The sequence below is a fragment of the Acartia tonsa genome, chromosome 2 (genome assembly GCF_053477335.1).
Source record: "Acartia tonsa isolate MP-2025a chromosome 2, ASM5347733v1, whole genome shotgun sequence".
NCBI lineage: Eukaryota > Metazoa > Arthropoda > Copepoda > Calanoida > Acartiidae > Acartia > Acartia tonsa.
Window position 1 is genome coordinate 730844 of NC_137261.1, and position 20695 is coordinate 751538.

General features: G+C 34.6%; 1 protein-coding gene across 6 annotated transcripts; it reads right to left on the bottom strand.

Annotated features, from left to right (window-relative positions):
* Positions 1 to 1451: 1451 nt before the first annotated feature.
* On the bottom strand, positions 1452 to 19022 carry Hgsnat (Heparan-alpha-glucosaminide N-acetyltransferase). Of its 6 annotated transcripts, none has more exons than XM_080178617.1 (19): positions 18810 to 19013; positions 17751 to 17817; positions 16233 to 16333; positions 15310 to 15436; positions 13580 to 13703; positions 13154 to 13212; positions 12173 to 12246; positions 11503 to 11611; positions 10994 to 11050; positions 10045 to 10110; positions 9439 to 9535; positions 7644 to 7775; positions 6084 to 6173; positions 5453 to 5563; positions 5114 to 5149; positions 4660 to 4720; positions 3427 to 3609; positions 2802 to 2898; positions 1452 to 2252 (listed from the first exon to the last, which is right to left on the bottom strand). In XM_080178617.1, exons 1-19 carry the CDS (start codon positions 18856 to 18858, stop codon positions 2168 to 2170), a joined length of 1725 nt encoding a protein of 574 aa, XP_080034743.1. In that variant the 5' UTR covers positions 18859 to 19013; the 3' UTR covers positions 1452 to 2167. The 6 variants fall into 6 exon arrangements, with proteins under 6 accessions (XP_080034743.1, XP_080034729.1, XP_080034736.1 ...); XM_080178603.1 differs by lacking the exon at positions 4660 to 4720 and adding an exon at positions 4899 to 4959; XM_080178610.1 differs by lacking the exon at positions 4660 to 4720 and adding an exon at positions 4899 to 4935 and having other exon boundaries at positions 5090 to 5149.
* Between the last annotated feature and the right edge of the window lie 1673 nt (positions 19023 to 20695).

The window sequence follows — 20695 nt, forward strand, 5'->3', positions numbered from 1 at the left end:
TAATGTAAAGCATTTGACAAAACAACTAACATGTTAGTTATGAATAATTACATTTTTTTAGGATAAAGTTAGCTTTCCAAAAATTATATTGTGGTAGCATTTTGTCGCAAGGAATGTCGCCTGTATCTTGTGTATAACAAAAAGTAAACAAAGGTTTCTTTCCTATTAAGTTTGATGAAAAATGGGGTCATATAGACCATCTAGATATATTATGTCTATTTGCAGGTCTACAGGAAGGTGTACAGCTATGATATGTTTAGCCTGATTGTTGAGATAGGAAGCGCTCTGGGTCTTTGGATGGGGTTGTCTGCAGTTGCAATTCTGGACAATGTTATTGAAATGTGGAAAACAATTCATAAACATTTTTAATAATTTTTTGTTCAATTCAGTGCCATAAATGAAATAATAGTCTAATTAAACTTTTATTTCATTTATGGGATTTGATAATAATATTATTGCACTTTCAGCCTATAACCCTAAAAGGTTTTTTCAAGGATAGTGAGGATTATTACTTTAAGCTTATTTATTGACCAACTCCCCCCCCCCCCCTAACCAACAATTCTTCTCTCTACCATGTAATAACAAACTATCATCCTCAATAATATCAAACTGTTTTAAACCATTAAAAAAAAAACATTAAACATTTACCCAAATGGACCTAATTAATAGAAGTTAAAATTCAAAATCCTAATCAAAATTGATTTGGGTTATTATTCATATTTTTAACTCTGTAGTATGATTCTACAGGTGTCAGACTACATTTTTGATACTCCTTTCAAAAATGTTTCAAAGACAGTTTAAAATTCAATCATGTTTGTTTATTCTGTCTACTGTAGTAAAGAATAAATAAAGACATTTAAAATTTTGGATCTACTGCAGTTCACGGTAAAATATTGCTGGTAGGCAATATTTCGGAAAAATCTAAGAATTTTAAAGGCTGCTAGCTGCCAAACGGCTGAACGTACAGATCATGCCCGCACACTGTTTTAATCGGCATAAGAAGGCCTAAAAATAATCTGGGATAGCCATAAATCAATAATGAATAATCATCCCGCAGTGCAGAGAAATGCGCGAAAAAGACCTATTTTACGCGTTTTTTCTTCAGTGAAGCTTTCCCTTTGCATAATTGGATCTTGGCTATTCCAGATTATTTGTAGGCCTTCTAATGCCACTTAAAATGGTGTGCGGGTATGATCTGTACGTTCAGCTGTTTGGCAGCTAGCAGCCTTTAAAATTCATAGATTTTTGAAAATATTGCTTACCAGCAATATTTTACCGTGAACTGCAGTAGATCAAAAATTTTGATTCCTGGCGAAAACAGCTCATTATATCTATAGAATTTGAATTACTTTAAGGATTAAATTAATTAGGTTATAGAGAATCATTTATTATAAATAATATTGTCATAAAATATATATATGAATATAGCTTTATATAATTTAAAGTATAAAATAGAATATTATCGATATATGAGTAAATATGACTAAAAGTTTTGATAGCGAGTTGATTTTGGAGGTTAACAAGGATATTTGTATGCATTGTGGCGCAACAATAACACAACAATAATATTTCCAGTATGGCCTAGAGACCGATTAATTACCGCCGGATTAAAACCAGTTCTCAGCCATACTGAAAAATCATGTATCGTAACATATTAAAGACAATTTTCTACTAAAGTAAAATGAAAAATCATAATATGAATACCAGTTTTGTCATTCCGGCTTTCGGCACACCAGGTCTAACAAAACCGGAATTTATCTTATAATTTATCGTTATACTAACCGCGAAAAGTTTTCTATAATACGATGCGATAAATAACTCTTCCACCAAAATAGAACACTATAACTGTATAATAAGAATAGAGAAAATATATCACTGAAAAAAAATTGCTATTAGTTGTGCTGTTTCATATCAGGTAATACAAGTTTTTAAAAGAAGGACAGATTCTAGATATAGAGTAAAATTAAATCATTAAATAAAAAAAATAGAATTTGATTTTAATTTTGATTTTTGATAAGTATCTTGCATTACGTAATTTCGTCAGTCCATTATTCAATACTAGCGGCTCTGCCCCTAGAGGCCTCCATATTTATGCAATATTTGTAGTTGTCGATGTTATTTCGATTATGGTAATTTTAGGGAAGCTTCCACTTGGTCAAAAGTCCAATTAAACAGTTACAAAAACTTTCTTCTTGTAGAGGACGAAGGCGATAAAAATCCACAAAGACATTCCCCACAGCGCCTCTGGCAGCCTAAAAAATATATATTTCATTTCTGACTTTTGACCACTGACTCAGGCAGGGAGGGGACATAGGGCTGATCATTACTATAGTCCTCAAAGTTTTATAATATTTTTTTCTTATTCGTTGGCACAATAACTTTGACGGCTTTTTAAAAAAATTTTAAATATTGTTTCATTAGATTGTCAAACGTTTCCACCAAAGAAGAGCTAATTTTGTGTATCATCATTGAGAATGAATATCTAATTATTGGTTATTGTCTTATCCCTTTAGATCCCTGGTAATACTTACTTGTCCGCATGAATAGTTATTTATCACATCGTATAATAAACAGATTTCCGCGGATATAAAAATGTACAATTATAAGATAAAAACCAATTAGGTTAGCCGAAGATGTCGAAGGCACAGTCTAACAAGAGGTTTAAATCTTGTTATAAATTTTTATATTCGAAGAAAACTGGCTATAATACGATATGATACATAATATTTCAGTATGACTTAGAACCGGTTCCAATCCAGCAGATATTGATTGGATTTAAAGCCATACTGAATAATACGTACTTGTCCGCATGAGTTCTCATCTCCCCGACCATAAAATGCCAGGGGAACAGGTTATAGCCCACACTATGTCCACAATACAACAGAATAGAGTTCATTCCTTAAACAAGAACAGGTTATGGCCCACTCTATGCCCACAATACAACAGAATAAAGTTCATTCCTTAAAAAAAATAGGTTATAGCCCACACTATGTTCACAATACAACAGAATATAGTTCATTCCTTAAAAACAACAGGTTATAGCCCACACTATGTCCACAATACAACAGAATAGAGTTCATTCCTTAAACAAGAACAGGTTATAGCCCACTCTATGCCCACAATACAACATAATAGAGTTTATTCCTTAAATAATAATAGGCTATAGCCCACACTATGTCCACAACACAACTAAATATATAGGCCCTGGCTAACAAAACTGGTATTAATATTATGATTTTTTTCAATATTCCTGAAAAAATAGCTAAAATAAGATACGATACATGATTTTGATACTAGAAAATTTTATTTTCCCAATAGGTATAAATTCCAAGTTCTCAAGTGCAATTGGAAAATGAATTATTTTGATTCAAAAAGTACCAAAAGACAAAGGTTTCAAAATAAAAAGGTCAAGAAGTGAAATTATACCTGCATAAACAAAAGGCTGGCCCTTCCACCAATTTCTCATGTCAATAATAACAAACAAGAACGCGAGTAGAGCGAAGGCAAAACATGAGGTGACCATTACAAAGGAGAGGGACCACAGGTTTTTGTTGAGAGGAATCCATCCCCCGTGTTGGGACCCACCACACAGCAGACAACCGATACCTCCTAAAAAAAAGTCTGTTAGATTATCTTCATAATTTTGTTTTCCAATGTGGCTTCAAAACCGATTAATATCCACTGGATTAGTACCAGTTCTAAGCCCTACTGAAAATATATCCAGTTTTCTAACCAGTGTTGTGAGCCCTGACTTCGGCATCTCAAGGCTAACAAAATTGGTTTTAATCTTACAATTGTACATTTCTCTATCCGCGGAAAGCTGTTTATAATATGATGCGAGAAAGAACTATTCTTTCTTTACAAGTCTATATTTTTCTCTATGCGAATGTCCATTTTTATACCTGGCTGTTCTACCATATTCTATAACCGTCTGAATGTCAGTCTGTCTACTTGTATGTCTGTCTTTCTGTCTGTTTGTCTTTCTATATGTCTGTCTGTCTCTGTATGTCTGTCTGTATATATGTATGTAGTCTGTCTATCTAACATTTATTTTATCGATCTATCATTTAATCAATCTATCTGTGCATTTACCTGTTAGAACAGACCAGAACAACCAATGATAACCAACCTTATATTTATTATCTGCACGAACATGGAGGGTGTAACCTGTTAGTAAAGACCAGAACAGCCAATGAGAACCAACCTTATATTTATTATCAGCATAAACCTAAAGAGTAAAACCTGTTACCTGTTAGAACAGACCAGAACAGCCAATGAGAACCAACCTTATATTTATTATCAGCATAAACCTGGAGGTTGTAACCTGTTACCTGTTAGTACAGACCAGAACAGCCAATGAGAACCAACCTTATATTTACTATCTGCATAAACCTGGAGGTTGTAACCTGTTACCTGTTAGTACAGACCAGAACAGCCAATGAGAACCAACCTTATATTTACTATCTGCAAAAACCTGGAGGTTGTAACCTGTTACCTGTTATAACAGACCAGAACAGCCAATGAGAAACAACCTCAAATTTATTATCTGCATAAACCTGGAGGGTGTAACATGTTACCTGTTAGTACAGACCAGAATAACCAATGAGAAACAACCTTATATTTATTATATGCATAAACCTGGAGGGTGTAACCTGTTACCTGTTAGTACAGACCAGAACAGCCAATGAGAACCAACCTTATATTTATTATCAGCATAAACCTGGAGGTTGTAACCTGTTACCTGTTAGAACAGACCAGAACAGCCAATGAGAAACAACCTTATATTTTTTATCTGCATAAACCTGGAGGGTGTAACCTGTTAGTAAAGATTATGCCAGCCAATGAGAACCAACCTTATATTTATTATCTGCATAAACCTAAAGAGTAAAACCTGTTACCTGTTAGAACAGACCAGAACAGCCAATGAGAAACAACCTTATATTTATTATCTGCATAAACCTGGAGGGTGTAACCTGTTACCTGTTAGAACAGCCAATGAGAAATAACCTCAAATTTATTATCTGCATAAACCTGGAGGGTGTAACATGTTACCTGTTAGTACAGACCAGAATAACCAATGAGAAACAACCTTATATTTATTGTCTGCATAAACCTGGAGGGTGTAGCCTGCCTGATACCCCAACCAAACCTGCAATTAGAAAATATTACATTATATGCAAAAGATATTAATATAAGACTGTCCAACTATTGTCATTTAATTCAGGGATCTAAAGGGATAAGACAATAGCTGATAAATTTATGCATATCCCCAATAATGATACACACAATTACCCCTTCTGTAGATTACATTTAATGGTTTTTACGGTTGGACACTCAACTTATTTAATCTAAATTCAAGATTACAATAACGAATAATAAAACTTTGAGGACTAGTGTAATCAACAGCCCATTGTCCCACTCCTCTCTCACTCTCTCTCTCTGATAACTTTACCTGAAAGATTGTGGTTAAAGAACCAAAGAGCCCCTCAGGGTCGAAAGCTGAGGCTGTATAAACATGTTTGGCTGTTGGATTACCATAGATATGGGATGTTCCAAAGAATTGCTGAAAACAAATTCAGGGTTGGATTGATCAATGTATTATAGAATTTTATTCCCCTAACACTTACTTTACTATGTGTGTTTTTGTTAAAAGTATAATCCCTGCGGGGCCAATTGCCTAACCTAACCTAAAATAACCTTTCAAAAGCTACTCTACTGTGAAAATGCGACAATACGCCCCTAAAGAGGCAGTGTCACGAAAGGGACTATAATTAAAAGTATTTTTTTCAGATTTAAATTTGTTAAATTATTAAATTTATAAAATATGTCTATAAACAAGTAACTAAACGACTTTCTTTGGCTTGAAAATATTGCAGAAAGAAAGATGTCTTTCTTTCTGTGTGTAAGCGAAGCTTCACATAGGTCCCGAGAAGGTTTTATGCCATTGTATTTTTTATTTGAGTATTTGGGGGGTTTAAAGCTATTCGTGCCACTTTACTCCGGTAAAGAGCCCCTATATACTAGGGGCACCCTCGCTTGTAACCAAAACGAAATGATAAAATAACGTAATATTTTGAGGCTACCTTGTCGATATATCCAGTAATTCCTCCAATGCAACCAGAAAAGTTTCTTTCAGGGCTCCAGTCATGTAGCCCTCCGGGACCTCGATAACCCTAAAACATTTAATATTATTATCTATCTTGGAAATATTTTCCATACAAAACAAACCTATAAATGGTTCCACGCCAAAAGTAGGAGTGGAAAAACATCGGAGTGGCCAAACGCAGGAGTCCCAAACGTCGGAGTGGGACAAACGCAGGAGTGGGACAAACATCGGAGTGGACAAACGCAGGATTTTTGGGACAAACGTGTCGGAGTGGACAAGCACAGGAGTTCCAATTTTTTTTCAATTTCAATTTTTTTTTTCAATTTTATTTTTATTTTCAATTTTGAATTTTTTTTTATACAAACCCACCCCTCCCCCCCTCGGTCTCGTTATTTTTTTAGTTAGGTTTGGTTAGGTTATAGGCAAGGGGGCCGAGCGCTGCAGCCATAGTCATTATTTTGTAGACAGGGGTATAATAAAAATTTCAAAATTGTCATATTATTAAAATAGCGGACACTCCTAGGTTTTACTTAAGCAATGTCCACTCCGACGTTTGTCCCACTTCTACGTTTGTCCACTCCGACGTTTGGGACTCCTGCGTTTGTCCACTCCGACGTTTGGGGTAGGACCCTATAAATAAATCTTTGACAAGCTTTAATCGAAGCCTTTGCCACCATTTAAATCTTGAGATTATTTTCTATATCTAATCTATATGATTATCTATCTATAGGATTATCTAAATATCTTTCTCATTATCTATCTATCTACATGATTATCTATCTATATATATGATTATCTAACTATCTATATGATTATCTATCTATCATTCTATCCATCTGTATGATTATCTATCTATCTATCAACCTGTGGACACCCTGGAGCTGGTACCAGCCAGACAACCAGCTAGTGAATTAAGATTATCTATCTATCTTTCTTTCTACCTGTGGACACCCAGGTGCTGGTACCAGCCAGACAACCAGCTGGTGAATCAAGATTATCTATCTATCTTTCTACCTGTGGACACCCAGGAGCAGGCACCAGCCAGACAACCAGCTGGTGAATCAAGATTATCTATCTATCTTTCTTTCTACCTGTGGACACCCAGGAGCTGGTACCAGCTAGACAACCAGCTGGTGAATCAAGATTATCTATCTATCTTTCTTTCTACCTGTGGACACCCAGGAGCTGGTACCAGCTAGACAACCAGCTGGTGAATCAAGATTATCTATCTATTTTTCTACCTGTGGACACCCAGGAGCAGGCACCAGCCAGACAACCAGCTAGTGAATCAAGATTATCTATCTATCTTTCTACATGTGGACACCCAGGGGCAGGTACCAGCCAGACAACCAGCTAGTGAATTAAGATTATCTATCTATCTATCTTTCTACCTGTGGACACCCAGGAGCTGGTACCAGCTAGACAACCAGCTGGTAAATCAAGATTATCTATCTATCTTTCTACCTGTGGACACCCAGGAGCTGGTACCAGCTACACAACCTGCTGGTGAATCAAGACTATCTATCTATTTTTCTACCTGTGGACACCCAGGAGCAGGCACCAGCCAGACAACCAGTTGGTGAATCAGAAGAATTGTCAGCATGACAATCCAATGTGGGGCAAGATCCAAAATATCTTTCAGTATGTTCATCTTTTTATTGTCAGAAACCTAAAATTTCAACTTTTTTATATCAAATTCTTCTTCTTTAAAATATATTGTAAAATGTACATACATACGAGTTGCAATGCTTCCTAGATTATACAACGTCATAAAAAGAATCACCATACAGATTTGACTAGTAGCCATACGATGACTTTTAGTTATAGACTGGATGTGCTACTCTAATTCTATCTATAATACAAAGTAGTATGATGTCTGTCTGTCTATCTGTCCGTCTGTCTGTCTGAAACTTAAGATCTCAGTAACCACTGAATCGATTGGGCTCTACTCTTCAGGGAATATCCCCACTGGTCCTGTGATGGTTTTAAGCTATTTTCTTTAGGGGTGGAACACCCCCAACCCCCCTCCCCCTCCAAAAAAAATAAAAATTCTTTTTAAAACTAAAATTAAACCAAACAAAAAAATATTCCCCCCCCCCCCCTGAAATAATTTTTTTTAATTTCAATAACACAAAAATAGGTTGATCAAACTTCTTGGGGCTAAACCCCTAGAGGCTAGGGGCGAAACCGCTAGTGTATCTTATGAGAAATAGAAATACGACAATAGGTGAAAGTTTAATATTCCATTAAATTAGCCTTTGTTAAAAAGAGAATGGTGGGAGCAGAATAATTTATCTGCCATTGTTGACTCCCTCCCTGCAAATATGATATCAATTTTTTCAATTTCCTGTGTTGATAAGTTGATATTGTATTAATCATATGCTGTATAATTTTCATTATTGATAATTTTCGGCACTTGAAAGGGGGGGGGGTGGATTTAATTTGACAACCCAATTTTTAAAAGCGAACAAAGAACAATAGTATAAGCGAAGCAACTCTATAATCAAGTCCGAAAAATGCAAGTATGTCCATAAACATTATCCTGTATCAAGCAGTTTTTCAACAAATTTACTTACAATTTTGCTTCGACTCTTTCGATACTTTTATATTCTGATTATTCAATTCTGACACTATACAAGTGTCAATGTCCGTTTGCCCTACTGTTTCAGTGCTTCGCTTTTATGGATGTTGTCATCCTTGTTTCATATTAGTTTTAACAAGAAAATTAAAATAAAAAATTTGGGGGGAGATTTTTTTGTGTGGGGGGGGGGGTAATTTATTTCTAGAGCCGATTTATCATGGGAGTGTGGTGGTACACTCCCCCAAATTATTCATAAACCTTCCCAGGACCTATAAAAAGCTACACTGTAAAGGAGAACCATATCAGTTAAGCGGTTAGCGAGAAACTTCGGTACAGACAGAGCCTTTTAAAGAGAGGACATTTTAAGGGGAGGAAATTATTTTGAAATAGAAAGCATATTTTTTTCTTATAGACGGCAGGGCATCCAATAAATTTTATTAATTAAACTCTCCTAGGACATTTAAGAGGCTTCACTGTAAAGAAAAGCCACATAAGTTATATATGAAAAGCTTACTACTTTATAGAATAGGATTTTAATACGATGATATTTAAGTCTGTAATTAGACAAAGACCTAATTGCTGCAAAATTGTGTCAAAATGGTCCATGTGACGTCATAAAAATAAGGGGGAAGAGAGGAGAAGTGGGAAAGAAAAACCCTAAAAAAGAGATGGATACTCCGATCCCTCATTTTTATGACGTCACATGGATGGTTTTTGACAACAATTTTGTCTTTGTATGTAATTAACCTACTTTTGGGCAGAAGTTGACTTTAGCCAGCAGATTGGCTACAACAGCCACTACAAAGTAGGAGATGGCGAATCTTTGTAGAACACCGGGGACGCGTAATCTAAATATTAAGAGGAAGAAGTGAAAACTATATGTTGTTTTTCAAGAAAGGCATAACAAAGTTAAGATAGATGGATATATATATTAAGTAATAAAAGATACTTATAAAGCATGAAACTTTAAGTTAAATATTAATAAAATTGAAGTAAAAACGCTGTTTTACTATGAAATATAAAGCTAGATAGATATAAATATTGATATTACGTCCAAGCTTTTTTTAGGTACTTGTGGGGATAATCTAATGAACAGTCAAAAGTTTTGGAGGTGTGGTTTGGTATACACCTCTTCTTATCACCCTTTCCCCTCCTTGGACGTTCCTAAATATTTTAAAAATATTTTCTGAGGGGCAATTTCTCTTGGGAGGGTAGTTATAAACCTTCCCAGGACCTATGAGAAGCTACCCTGTATAGGAAAATCATATCGGTTCAGCAGTTAACGAGATATTTTGGTACAAATAGACACACAGACATAGATCCTGTTACTTTTATATAAGGATAGATATAACCTTACCTTTCCACCCTAATCCAACCTCCAAGTGTGTTCAAAATAAAACCAAGACAGAACAACTTCACAGACCTAAACGGTAAAAGATTACAGGTATCTCATGGGATACCACAATGGCTGATAAATTGATGTACATCCCCATTGATTATAGAGAAATTACCCTTTTTGGTAGATCACAATATTGACACTCAACTTTATGAGCCAACCAATCAAAATCAATAAAAGTTCCCAAGGTTATTAAGCCATTGAATAAGAAAACGTTGTTATGAAACTTTGGGGACTAGTATTTTTAACAACCAATGTTTTGAAGTCCCAAGGAACACAAAAATGACGAGAAAGCTTTAAGAAAATTGTTTTGATTGATTGAAGAAGTGAGAATTTTGAGCCAATTTTGTAAAAAGCCATAAAATCACATTTTTAAAACGAAGCTTTTCTATAATTAGGGTCGGTCCGTCCGTCCGTACGTCCGTCCGTCCGAGATAGATAGCTTTTATTCGTTAATTTAGGCATGTTAGAATTGTCCTATCGATTTCAAACTTTGCATGATGATTCCTGTAGTAGTTGGGTACGATTTAGAAAGCGTAGCAACTCTATAATCATTACCAGAATGTCCGTACGTCCATTTTAAACATGTTGATTTTTCTACTTTTTTAACAACAAATTTTAAAGTGTTCTAATTATCCGTTTGATCTGATTTTTGGTATATTGATTCCTGGGACAACAAAGAACAATATTATAAGCGAAGCAACTCTATAATCAAGTCCAAAAATGTAAGTATGTCCATAAACATTATCCTGTTTTTAAGCAGTTTTTCAACATATTTACTTACACTTTTGCTTCGACTCTTATACTTTTAAATTCTGATTATTCAGTTCAGATACTATACAAGTGTTAATGTCCGTTTGTCCTACCGTTTCAGTGCTTCGCTTTTATGGATGTTGTCATCCTTGTTTACCTTAAAGTTATTTGATATATGACAGATAGGAGAGGGGTATTTTTCTTTTGGTTAGACCTGAAATATATTTCAAATTCAAAATATTTTATTACCAAACAAACAGTCTTTCTATATGCTTAAAATAAGTCCATCTACCTACTTATTTATCTTTCTACTAACGGCTACGCCCCTGGAGGCCTCTAGGGACACGAAAAATTGTTTCTTTCAATCTAAAGTTAAAATCAGCTATTTAGTATTTACCAAAAATATTTTTTTCGCCGATAGATGGTGTTTGTTATGTTTTTAGTTAATTGCAAAAATGTCCGCAGGGCGGCGTTTTTTATATATTTTTGTTGCATTTTGTACCCTTCCCCAAAACTTATAAAACTTCCGGGACCTATGAGAAGCTACCCTGTTAAGGAGAACCCGATCGGTTCAGCGTTTAGCGAGATCCTTTGGTACAGACAAACACACAGACAGACAGACAAACAAACAAATAGACATCCTGTTACTTTATTATAAGAATTTACCTAACGGACATGGGTATACAGACCCCCATAATCCAGAGAAACCATGGAAAGACCAGGTCCGCCACATAGAGACCGTCCCAGGTTGCATGCTCGAAAAAATAATAATGACCTAAATAGAAAGAAATGAATCTTCAACTCTGGTTTAATAGGAATAATAAGTTATTGAAGCCAAAATTAAGAATAAAAGTGTAACTTTACAAAGTGTCTCGAAAATCAGCCATGTCACGTCATAAAAATGAGGGAGATGTAATGAGAAGTGGGAAAGAAACCCAATAAAAAAAGGATGGATAATCCATCATTTTTATGACGCCATATGGCTGATTTTTGAGACACTTTATAAAGTTACATAAGTGTTGAATATCCACAAAAACAAATGTAATAAAATGCAGATTAGAAATAAATTTAACAAGAATAAAAACATCCATAAAATATAATATAACATATAAATGTATACGTTTTGACAGAATTAAGTACAGAATACTGTTTAAGGACATAATTACAATTTTAGGACTTGATTATAAAGATGCTTCGCTTATAACATTATACCATAGTGTAAAAGGAATCATTATTTCAAAAATCAGATGAATATGTTAATAAAAACACATAAAAATTTGTTGTTATAACAGACCAACCCTAATTTTAAAAAAGCTTTGCTTTAAAAAATGCCTACCTCCACCGTCATTAACAAATATCATGATGGCCAGAGCTATTCCCCTAAATGTATCCAGCGATCTTAATCTCTGTTTTCCTGTCACATCACATTTTCTATCATTTCTAATCAAAGTTATGTATATAACTCAAATTCTAACAGGACATGCATGTGTCAACAAGCACCTCTAGGAGATGGGGTTTGCTGACACAAAAGCATGTGATCACTGCAATGACCCCATTGAATCTATTGAACATATTTTAGGAGATTGTCCCAAGTACAATCAAATAAGGGTAAACATCTTTGGTAATAATATCCTATTAGCCAAACACCTTTGGGAACTAAATTTGAAGGATTTGGTAAAATTCTTCAAGAGAACCAAAAGATTTAGTTATTTTGAATAAGTCTAAGCAATGAACATATATATTTATTTAGGTAAATACTGTAAGCTCTACTGAGAGAGGAGGAGAGGAAGAGAGTGAGTGAGAGAGAGAGAGAGAGAGAGAGAGAGAGAGAGAGAGAGAGAGAGAGAGAGAGAGAGAGAGAGAGAGAGAGAGAGAGAGAGAGAGAGAGAGAGAGAGAGAGAGAGAGAGAGAGAGAGAGAGAGAGAGAGAGAGAGAGAGAAAGAGGGGAAGGTGGAGAAGATAAGGTGAAGGACCTAGTGTCTAACCTTGGTGACCATCAAGTTGGCTGTACAGCCCAAGAAGATCACCACCGTACCCGAAGTTATTAGGTAATCAAAGGTTATAAAGCAGGCGTTTTACCCCATGCTCCTTTGCAGAGAGTGCCTTTCATTACGGTGACTTTATTTGGGACACCTGCCATACTCGGCTAGGGGGAGGTAATAAAGATTAGTTCCCTTGAGACTTTTGTACTTGAGCATGGAGCTTACTCTGGCCCTGGTTGCTAGCGTACAAAATTGTTTGGTCCTGCTCCATGAATACTTAGATCAAAACACAAAGAAACAATGGCCACACAAACACGGACAAGGTATAGAAAATGTTTCCTGAAGCCTCAGGTTTCTCTTGCTCTCCGGCTCTCCATCCAAGCCATCTTTCAAACTAGATAGATAGACATCTAGATTTTAGGATAGATAGATAGTCAACAATTTTTGCAACTTTTTACAACCATGCTAGGAATGAGCAATCCTTATATAATGGTAACGGGTGTCTGTAGGTCCTGGAAGATGTATATTGTATATTATAACTATTTTTTTTATGGGGGGGGGGGTCCTCAATCCTTCTAATGAAAAACACCCCTGGAAAAAATAACCAATCTCCCCCAATTTTTTTTTTACATTAAAAAAAATATAATGAAAGTTGGGGTCGACATCGCCCTGCCTTATAGCAAAAACTAGTGTCAAGTTGTTGGTCTTTTATTATGGAATACAAATACAAATTATCTTGTTACATTGTAATATTCTCTTACCTTATGAACCGGTTTTCCAGGGACAAATTTCAGGCCAAAACAGAAGAGGGCCAGGCCAACATAGGCTAGAAAACACACAAGGATAGCTAGATGGGCATTCACTGGCTCTAAAGAAGTTTCTATCCTAGATAGATAGAAATATAGATAGATAGAAATATAAACTGGGATGGATAAATAGGCATTCACTGGCTCTAGTGCAGTTTCTATCCTAAATAGATAGACATATAGAAAGAAATATAAACTAGGATAGCTAGATGGGCATTTTCTGGCTCTAGAGCAGTTTCTATCCTAGATGATAGACATATAGATAGATAGAAATATAAACTTGGATAGCTAGATGGACATTCACTGGCTCTAGAGCAGTTTCTACCCTGGGTAGATAGACACATAGATAGATAGAAATATGAACTAGGATAGCTAGATGGGAATTCACTGGCTTTAGAGCAGTTTCTATCCTAGATAGATAGATATATAAGGATAGCTAGATGGGCATTCACTGGCTCTAGAGCAGTTTCTATCCTAGATAGATAGACACATAGATAGATAGATATAAAAGGACAGTTAGTTGGACATTCACTTGCTCTAGAGCAGTTTCTATCCTAGATAGATAGACACATAGATAGATATATATATAAGGATAGCTAGTTGGGCATTCACTGGCTTTAGATCAGTTTCTATACTAGATGATAGACATGTAGATAAATAGAAATATAAACTGGGATAGATATCTAGGAAAGCAGTTTCTATCCTAGATATCCTAGATATAGATAGAAATATAAACTAGGATAGATAGATGGGCATTCACAGGCTCTAGAGCAGTTTCTATCCTAAATAGATAGACATATAGATAGATAGATAGATATATAAACTAGGATAGCTAGATAGGCATTTACTGGCTCTATGGCAATTTATACCATAGATAGATAGACATATAGATAGATAGCAATATAAACTAGGATAGCTAGATGGGCATTCACTGGCTCTAGTGCAGTTTCTATCCTAGATAGAAAGACATCTAGATAGATAGCAATATAAACTAGGATAGCTAGATGGGCATTCACTGGCTCTAGAGCAGTTTCTATCCTAATAGATAGACACATAGATAGATAGATATAAGGATAGCTAGTTGGGCATTCACTGGCTCTAGAGCATGCAGTTTCTATCCTAGATAGATAAGACACATAAATAGATAGATATAAGGATAACTAGATGGGCATTCACTGGCTCTAGATCAGTTTCTATCCTAGATGAGAGACATGTAGATAAATAGAAATATAAACTGGGATAGATAGATAGGCAAGCAGTTTCTATCCTAGATAGATAGACATATAGATAGAAATATAAACTTTTAACTCCTTTAATAAGTTAGCTATGGATTGTTGAATTCCTTAATATAAAGTTAGCTTTCTAGAAATTATATACTCGAAAAATTTTAAGGTGTTTTGTCAGCTGGAGGAGTTCCTTTGTCAGATTTACGAAAAAGGGGTTCACACTATAGTTCCTCTCTTATAATTCTATTCAGTCCCCTTAAAATTAAGGTGGGGTTTCTATGTGCCGAGATAAGCTTCTGAAAATTTATTATGACTATTTCTTGGTTGTTCTTGATTTTAAAAAAATAAAATGTGTGTGCTTCGCTATTATTGAATGGTATCATCCTTGTTTATTTGCTAGTTAGATAGATTAAGATAGACATAAAATTAATGGACAGATAGAAAATTGTACATCTATACCTACAGGCATCAATATCAAAATCATAAACTCCAAACTCCCCTGGGAGGAAAGAGTTGTCACAAACACGAATCTCGGCCAGGCTCGCAGAATCTGTTCTTATGTATGTAGATTCCCCAGATTTTGATACTAAAACAATAAAAATTTAATCAAATATGTATTGTTTATAGGAAGCCTGCAAGAAATACACCGCTCTAAATGCTGAAAGATTACGTTTTGATATTAAAAATCTAATGAACCAACCAATCAATATTCAAAGAAAGTCACCAAAGTTGTTAAGCCAACAAACAAGAAAACCTTATTATGAAAATTCGGGGACTAGTGTAATAAGCAGCCCAATGTCCCCTCCCCCTCAGCTTAGTTTCTTATTGCTTTTAATAGAGCAGATATTTTTAAAAGCGAAGCTTTTCTATAATTAGGGTCAGTCCGTACATCCGTCCAAACGTCCGTTCGTAACGGATAGCTTTTTTCGTTAATTTAAGCATGTTAGAATTGTCCTATCGATTTCAAATTTTGCATGGTGATTCCTTTAATAGTTAGGTACAATTTAGAAAGCGTAGCAACTCTATAATGATCACTAAAATGTCCGTACGTCCATTTTAAACATGTTGATTTTTTTACTTTTTAAACAACAAATTTTTATGTGATCTAATCATTCGATTGATCTGATTTTTGGTATATTGATTCCTGGGACAACAAATATAATGTAATAAGCAACTCTATAATCAAGTCCTAAAAATGTAAGTATGTCCATAAACATTATCCTGAATTAATCAGTTTTTCAACAAATTTACTTACAATTTTGCTTTGACTCTTATACATTTATATTTTGATTATTCAGTTCTGACACTATACAATTGTTAATGTCTGTTTGTCCTACCGTTTCATTGCTTCGCTTTTATGGATGTTGTCATCCTTGTTTTACCTAAGAAATGTTGAGTATGATGCGTAGAAACTTCAGTAACTAGGCTGTTAGTAAAGCCTGCCTCATCATATCTCTTCCAAGGGCACAGGTAGCAGTCTTCGCTGGAAAGAAGAAAATAATTTCAATTAATAGAAATAGGCATTCATTATTTAATTTGACAGCTATTTATAATATAATTAAATGAACAGCTGTGATTTTTTCATATTTGGACGGCTGACTATTATTGAAGGAAAAAGAGCTGCAGTATTAAAATTTCCTTCACGGTTGCAGTAGACCTCTAACTATGACTTTTTTAATAAACAAGGATGACAACATCCATACGTAGCGAAGCACAAAATTTTGTGGATGGGACTGACCGTCATGGTTGTTTCTTCAAACGACGTGAAATTTAATTTTGATATCTTTAACTGAAAAAATTTTGAAAATCGGACTAAAAACACCAAAGATATGTGGGAAAATGTAAAAAATATAAAAATAGCCAGAAACCTGCAAAAAGGCAGTCTGACCGTCATTATTGTTTTCTCCAAACGACGGAAAATTTAATTTTGATATTTTTAACTGAAAAAATTTTGAAAATCGGACTAAAAACACCAAAGATATGGGGGAAAATGTAAAAAATATAAAATAGCCAAAAACCTGCAAAAAGGCAGTCTGACTCTCATAGTTGTTTTCTTCAAACAATGTGAAATTTGATTTTGATATGTATAACTGAAAAAATTTTGAAAATCTGATCATAAACACCAAAGATATGGGAGAAAATGTAAAAAATATAAAAATAGCCAAAAACCTGCAAAAAGGCAGTCTGACCGTCATTATTGTTTTCTCCAAACGACGGAAAATTTAATTTTGATATCTTTAACTGAAAAATTTTTGAAAATCGGACCATAAACACCAAAGATATGGGGGAAAATGTGCAAAATTAAAAAATAGCCTAAAACCTGCTAAAAAGCCGTCCGACCGCCATTGATGTTTTATAGTTAATTGTGCTCCTTAATGATGGGAATGTTGTCAACAAATTTCAGAATCCTATCTTTTATAGGAGCTGAGTAAATCCCATTTCCCCCATAGCGTTACGGACGGACGGACGGACTGACTGACGGACGGACGGACATAGTGAATTATAGAGTAGCTTCGCTACTAAAAAAAAGAAATTCAGTAGTGGCAAATGCAAATAAATAAGTCAGTCTGTCAGTTTACATATTAATTTTCAAAAACAAAAGTAAAGGGGTAAAAACAAATAGATTTCGCGAGTTTAATCTACCTATATCTTTTAGTGTATTTGTTGTCAGGGATCTAAAGGAATAGGACAAGGGCTAATAAATTGATGTACATCCCCGATGATGACACACAAAATTACCCCTTCGGTAGATTATAATTAGAGGTTGAAAAACTCATTTTTGTCCCCAAAAGTCCCCAAAGATGATGAGCCAACAAATGAGAAAAAGTTTTATAAAACTTTGGGAACTAGTGTAATAAACAGCCCATAGTCCCCTCACTCTCTGATCTATTGATGCTTACTTTCTAGTGTAGAGCCAGTATTGTTCATTCAGTTTACTTGTAATGTTTAGGTATGCTGTATCTATTTCTAAAAAAGTATTAAACTAGTAGAGCCACCTAGTACAAGATCTATTATGGTTTAAGGATTTAGTGGTGATTTCCCATTACTGGTCTGTTAAACACTAATACAATCCCCCTCCCCCCAGGATTTTTGAAAAAAGGGTAAAGGGTATTTTTTTCCCTATGCCTGATACATATACCTGAGCTGGATCTTTAAATCATTTTAGTGGTTAGTCAGATCGGGGTGCGCCGAATTTCAGCCAATCACAGCGCGGCATTTCATAAAATTCTGTGCTCTCATTGGTGGAAAGTTGGCTCACCCGATCTGGCTCACCACTCAAATGATTTAAAGATCCAGCTCTGCTATGGTCTAACTTTGCGGAGTTACACTGTATTCAATATAACCTAACCTAAACCTTAAATAAACAAACAAAAACAACTCCGCCTCCCTTATTTAAATTATTTTCAAAATATAGTGTACTTTGTGAGAAAATTTCTAAATTGCAAAAAATATATTAGACATACACACAAACATCCTATTACTTAGGCAAAAGAGACCTCAAATTACTGCTTTTCGAATGCTCTTAGCAGAAACAATTAAAAATCCGATGAAAAATTAGGTACGTTAATAAGCAAAATATAGACAGACACACACAACTCCTTCTACTTTGATTGATGGACATACATTTACTACTGCAGAGAACGACTGTACATCATTTTCCGGTGTGGCTTCGAAACCGATTAGTATCCGCTGGATTAGAACCGGTCCTAAGCCATACTGAAGAATCATGTATTTGTTATCCGTGCCTTCGGCATCTCGGGTCTAACAAAACTGGTTATATCGTATCACAGAAATTTTACACAAATATTAAAATAAAATCATTTAATTAACACCAGTTTTGTTAGCGCGGGCCTTCACAGCTAACAAAAGTGGTTTTAATCTAATAATTTTTTAACAAGGGCATAAAAAAGATAGACAGACACACAAACAGACATCCAACGGTTTTATGATAAAATTACCTAAAGCATAAAGATCTAATCCTCTAAAGTAATGTCCAGGGTCCTCCATTTTATTTTATTGTAATTTGTTTCTTTTATTTAAACATATTCTTTTTCTAAGATATATTATTTTTACAAATGAATATAATCACAAATGAAGAAAAAATCGTAATATTATAACTTTAATTTTAGCTAGATGTCTAAACCTATTCCTAAACAAACAATCCATATTTTCGCGTATTTTTTTGTCACACTGCACTGGTAGGTTTAATTTAGAGGCTTATGCGCAGCTGCCGAGCCCTTTTAACGTCACTAACTTGAAAAACTTGAAAAAACTAAATTTCAATGTTATCTTATTTAAATATGATTTACGACTGACAATCTTAAGTAGAAATTATGTTCTTACAAAACATTTTAAAATATTTTCCATTATCGCTTCGAAAGCGATTAATATCCGGTGGGATAATATTAAGTAGAAATTTTATTCTTACAAGACAATTTAATAGTTATTTATCGCAAAGTATTATAAACAGCTTTCCGCGGATATATAAAAGTATAGCTATGAGATTAAAACCAGTCTTTTAGCCCCAAGATGTCAAAGGCACGGGCTGAAAAAATAGTTGTCTCAATAGCCTTGGGGACTTTTAATAAATTTTGATTGGCTGGTTCATTTAGTTGAGTGTCCAAACGTTTCAACCACTAATTGTAATCTACATAAGAGGTAATTTTGTGTATCATCATTGGGTATGTACATCAATTTATAGGCCATTGTCTTATCCCTTTAGATCACTGTTTTCTCCCACACTCATGGGGTTGTTATTGGATTTAATTGTCATCTAATAATGATACTAAGAATTTAATTGTGATAGTTTGAATAACAACCTGAAAATAACTAAGAAAAGATAACACAGTAAATAAGCAGGGAGGGGGGGGGGGGGGCATGGGCTGTTTATTACATTAGTCCCCAAAGTATTAATAACGTTTTCTAAATTGTTTGCTTAATAACTTTGGGGACTTTTGATAAATTTGATTGGTTGTTTTATTATGTTGAGTGTCCAAACGTTTAAACCACTAATTGTAATCTACAGACTATTAAGAATGTAAATCAATTTATCCGCCATTATCTTATCCCTTTAGATCCATGGTGAATAAGTCATAAAACTAGAAAAACTAAGTCCATATATAGCGTAGACATAACACGACTTTCATATTGCATACGAAAAAAGAACAGTAACATATTAAACAGAGGTATATTCTATTTCTAACATTTTTGTTTAAAGGCGGATTTTTAAAAAATGATCTACATGAAGCTTACTTTTATTGAGATCTCAATGGATTTAGTAATAATCAAAAACCTTTATCCTTATGATAAAATAACAGGATGTGTGTTTGTCTGTCTGTGTGTCTGTACCGAGGGATCTTGCTAACCGCAGATCCAATCGAGTTCTCCGTAACAGGGTAGCTTGGTCCCGGGAAGGTTTATAACTATTTTGGGGGAGGGTACCTGGTACCACCACCCTCCCAAGAGAAATCACAAAAAATCAATTTTTTTATTCATACTCCTACGCAACATAGCTAGGTATCGTAGAAACTTGAAAGCAACGTAGATAAGTATCGTATTATATATATTTTTTAAAACAAACACTGTACTAGAGGCATAAAATAGGAAAAAAATAACATCACTTTATAAAAAACATATTCACTATGTTGTTGAGTTATTTCTGAACTAATTATACCAAAAACTAATTAAAGATGTAAAGTGACCCTTTGTCGTAACTCGTTTCTTAACGATAAAATAACTGTTTCATATATTTCTAGCTACTAAAATACATTCATATATATATCTAAAATTAACCAAGTCACCAAGTCTGCTCCTTAGTACACTTTACCCTTGTGAGTGTCCGTGC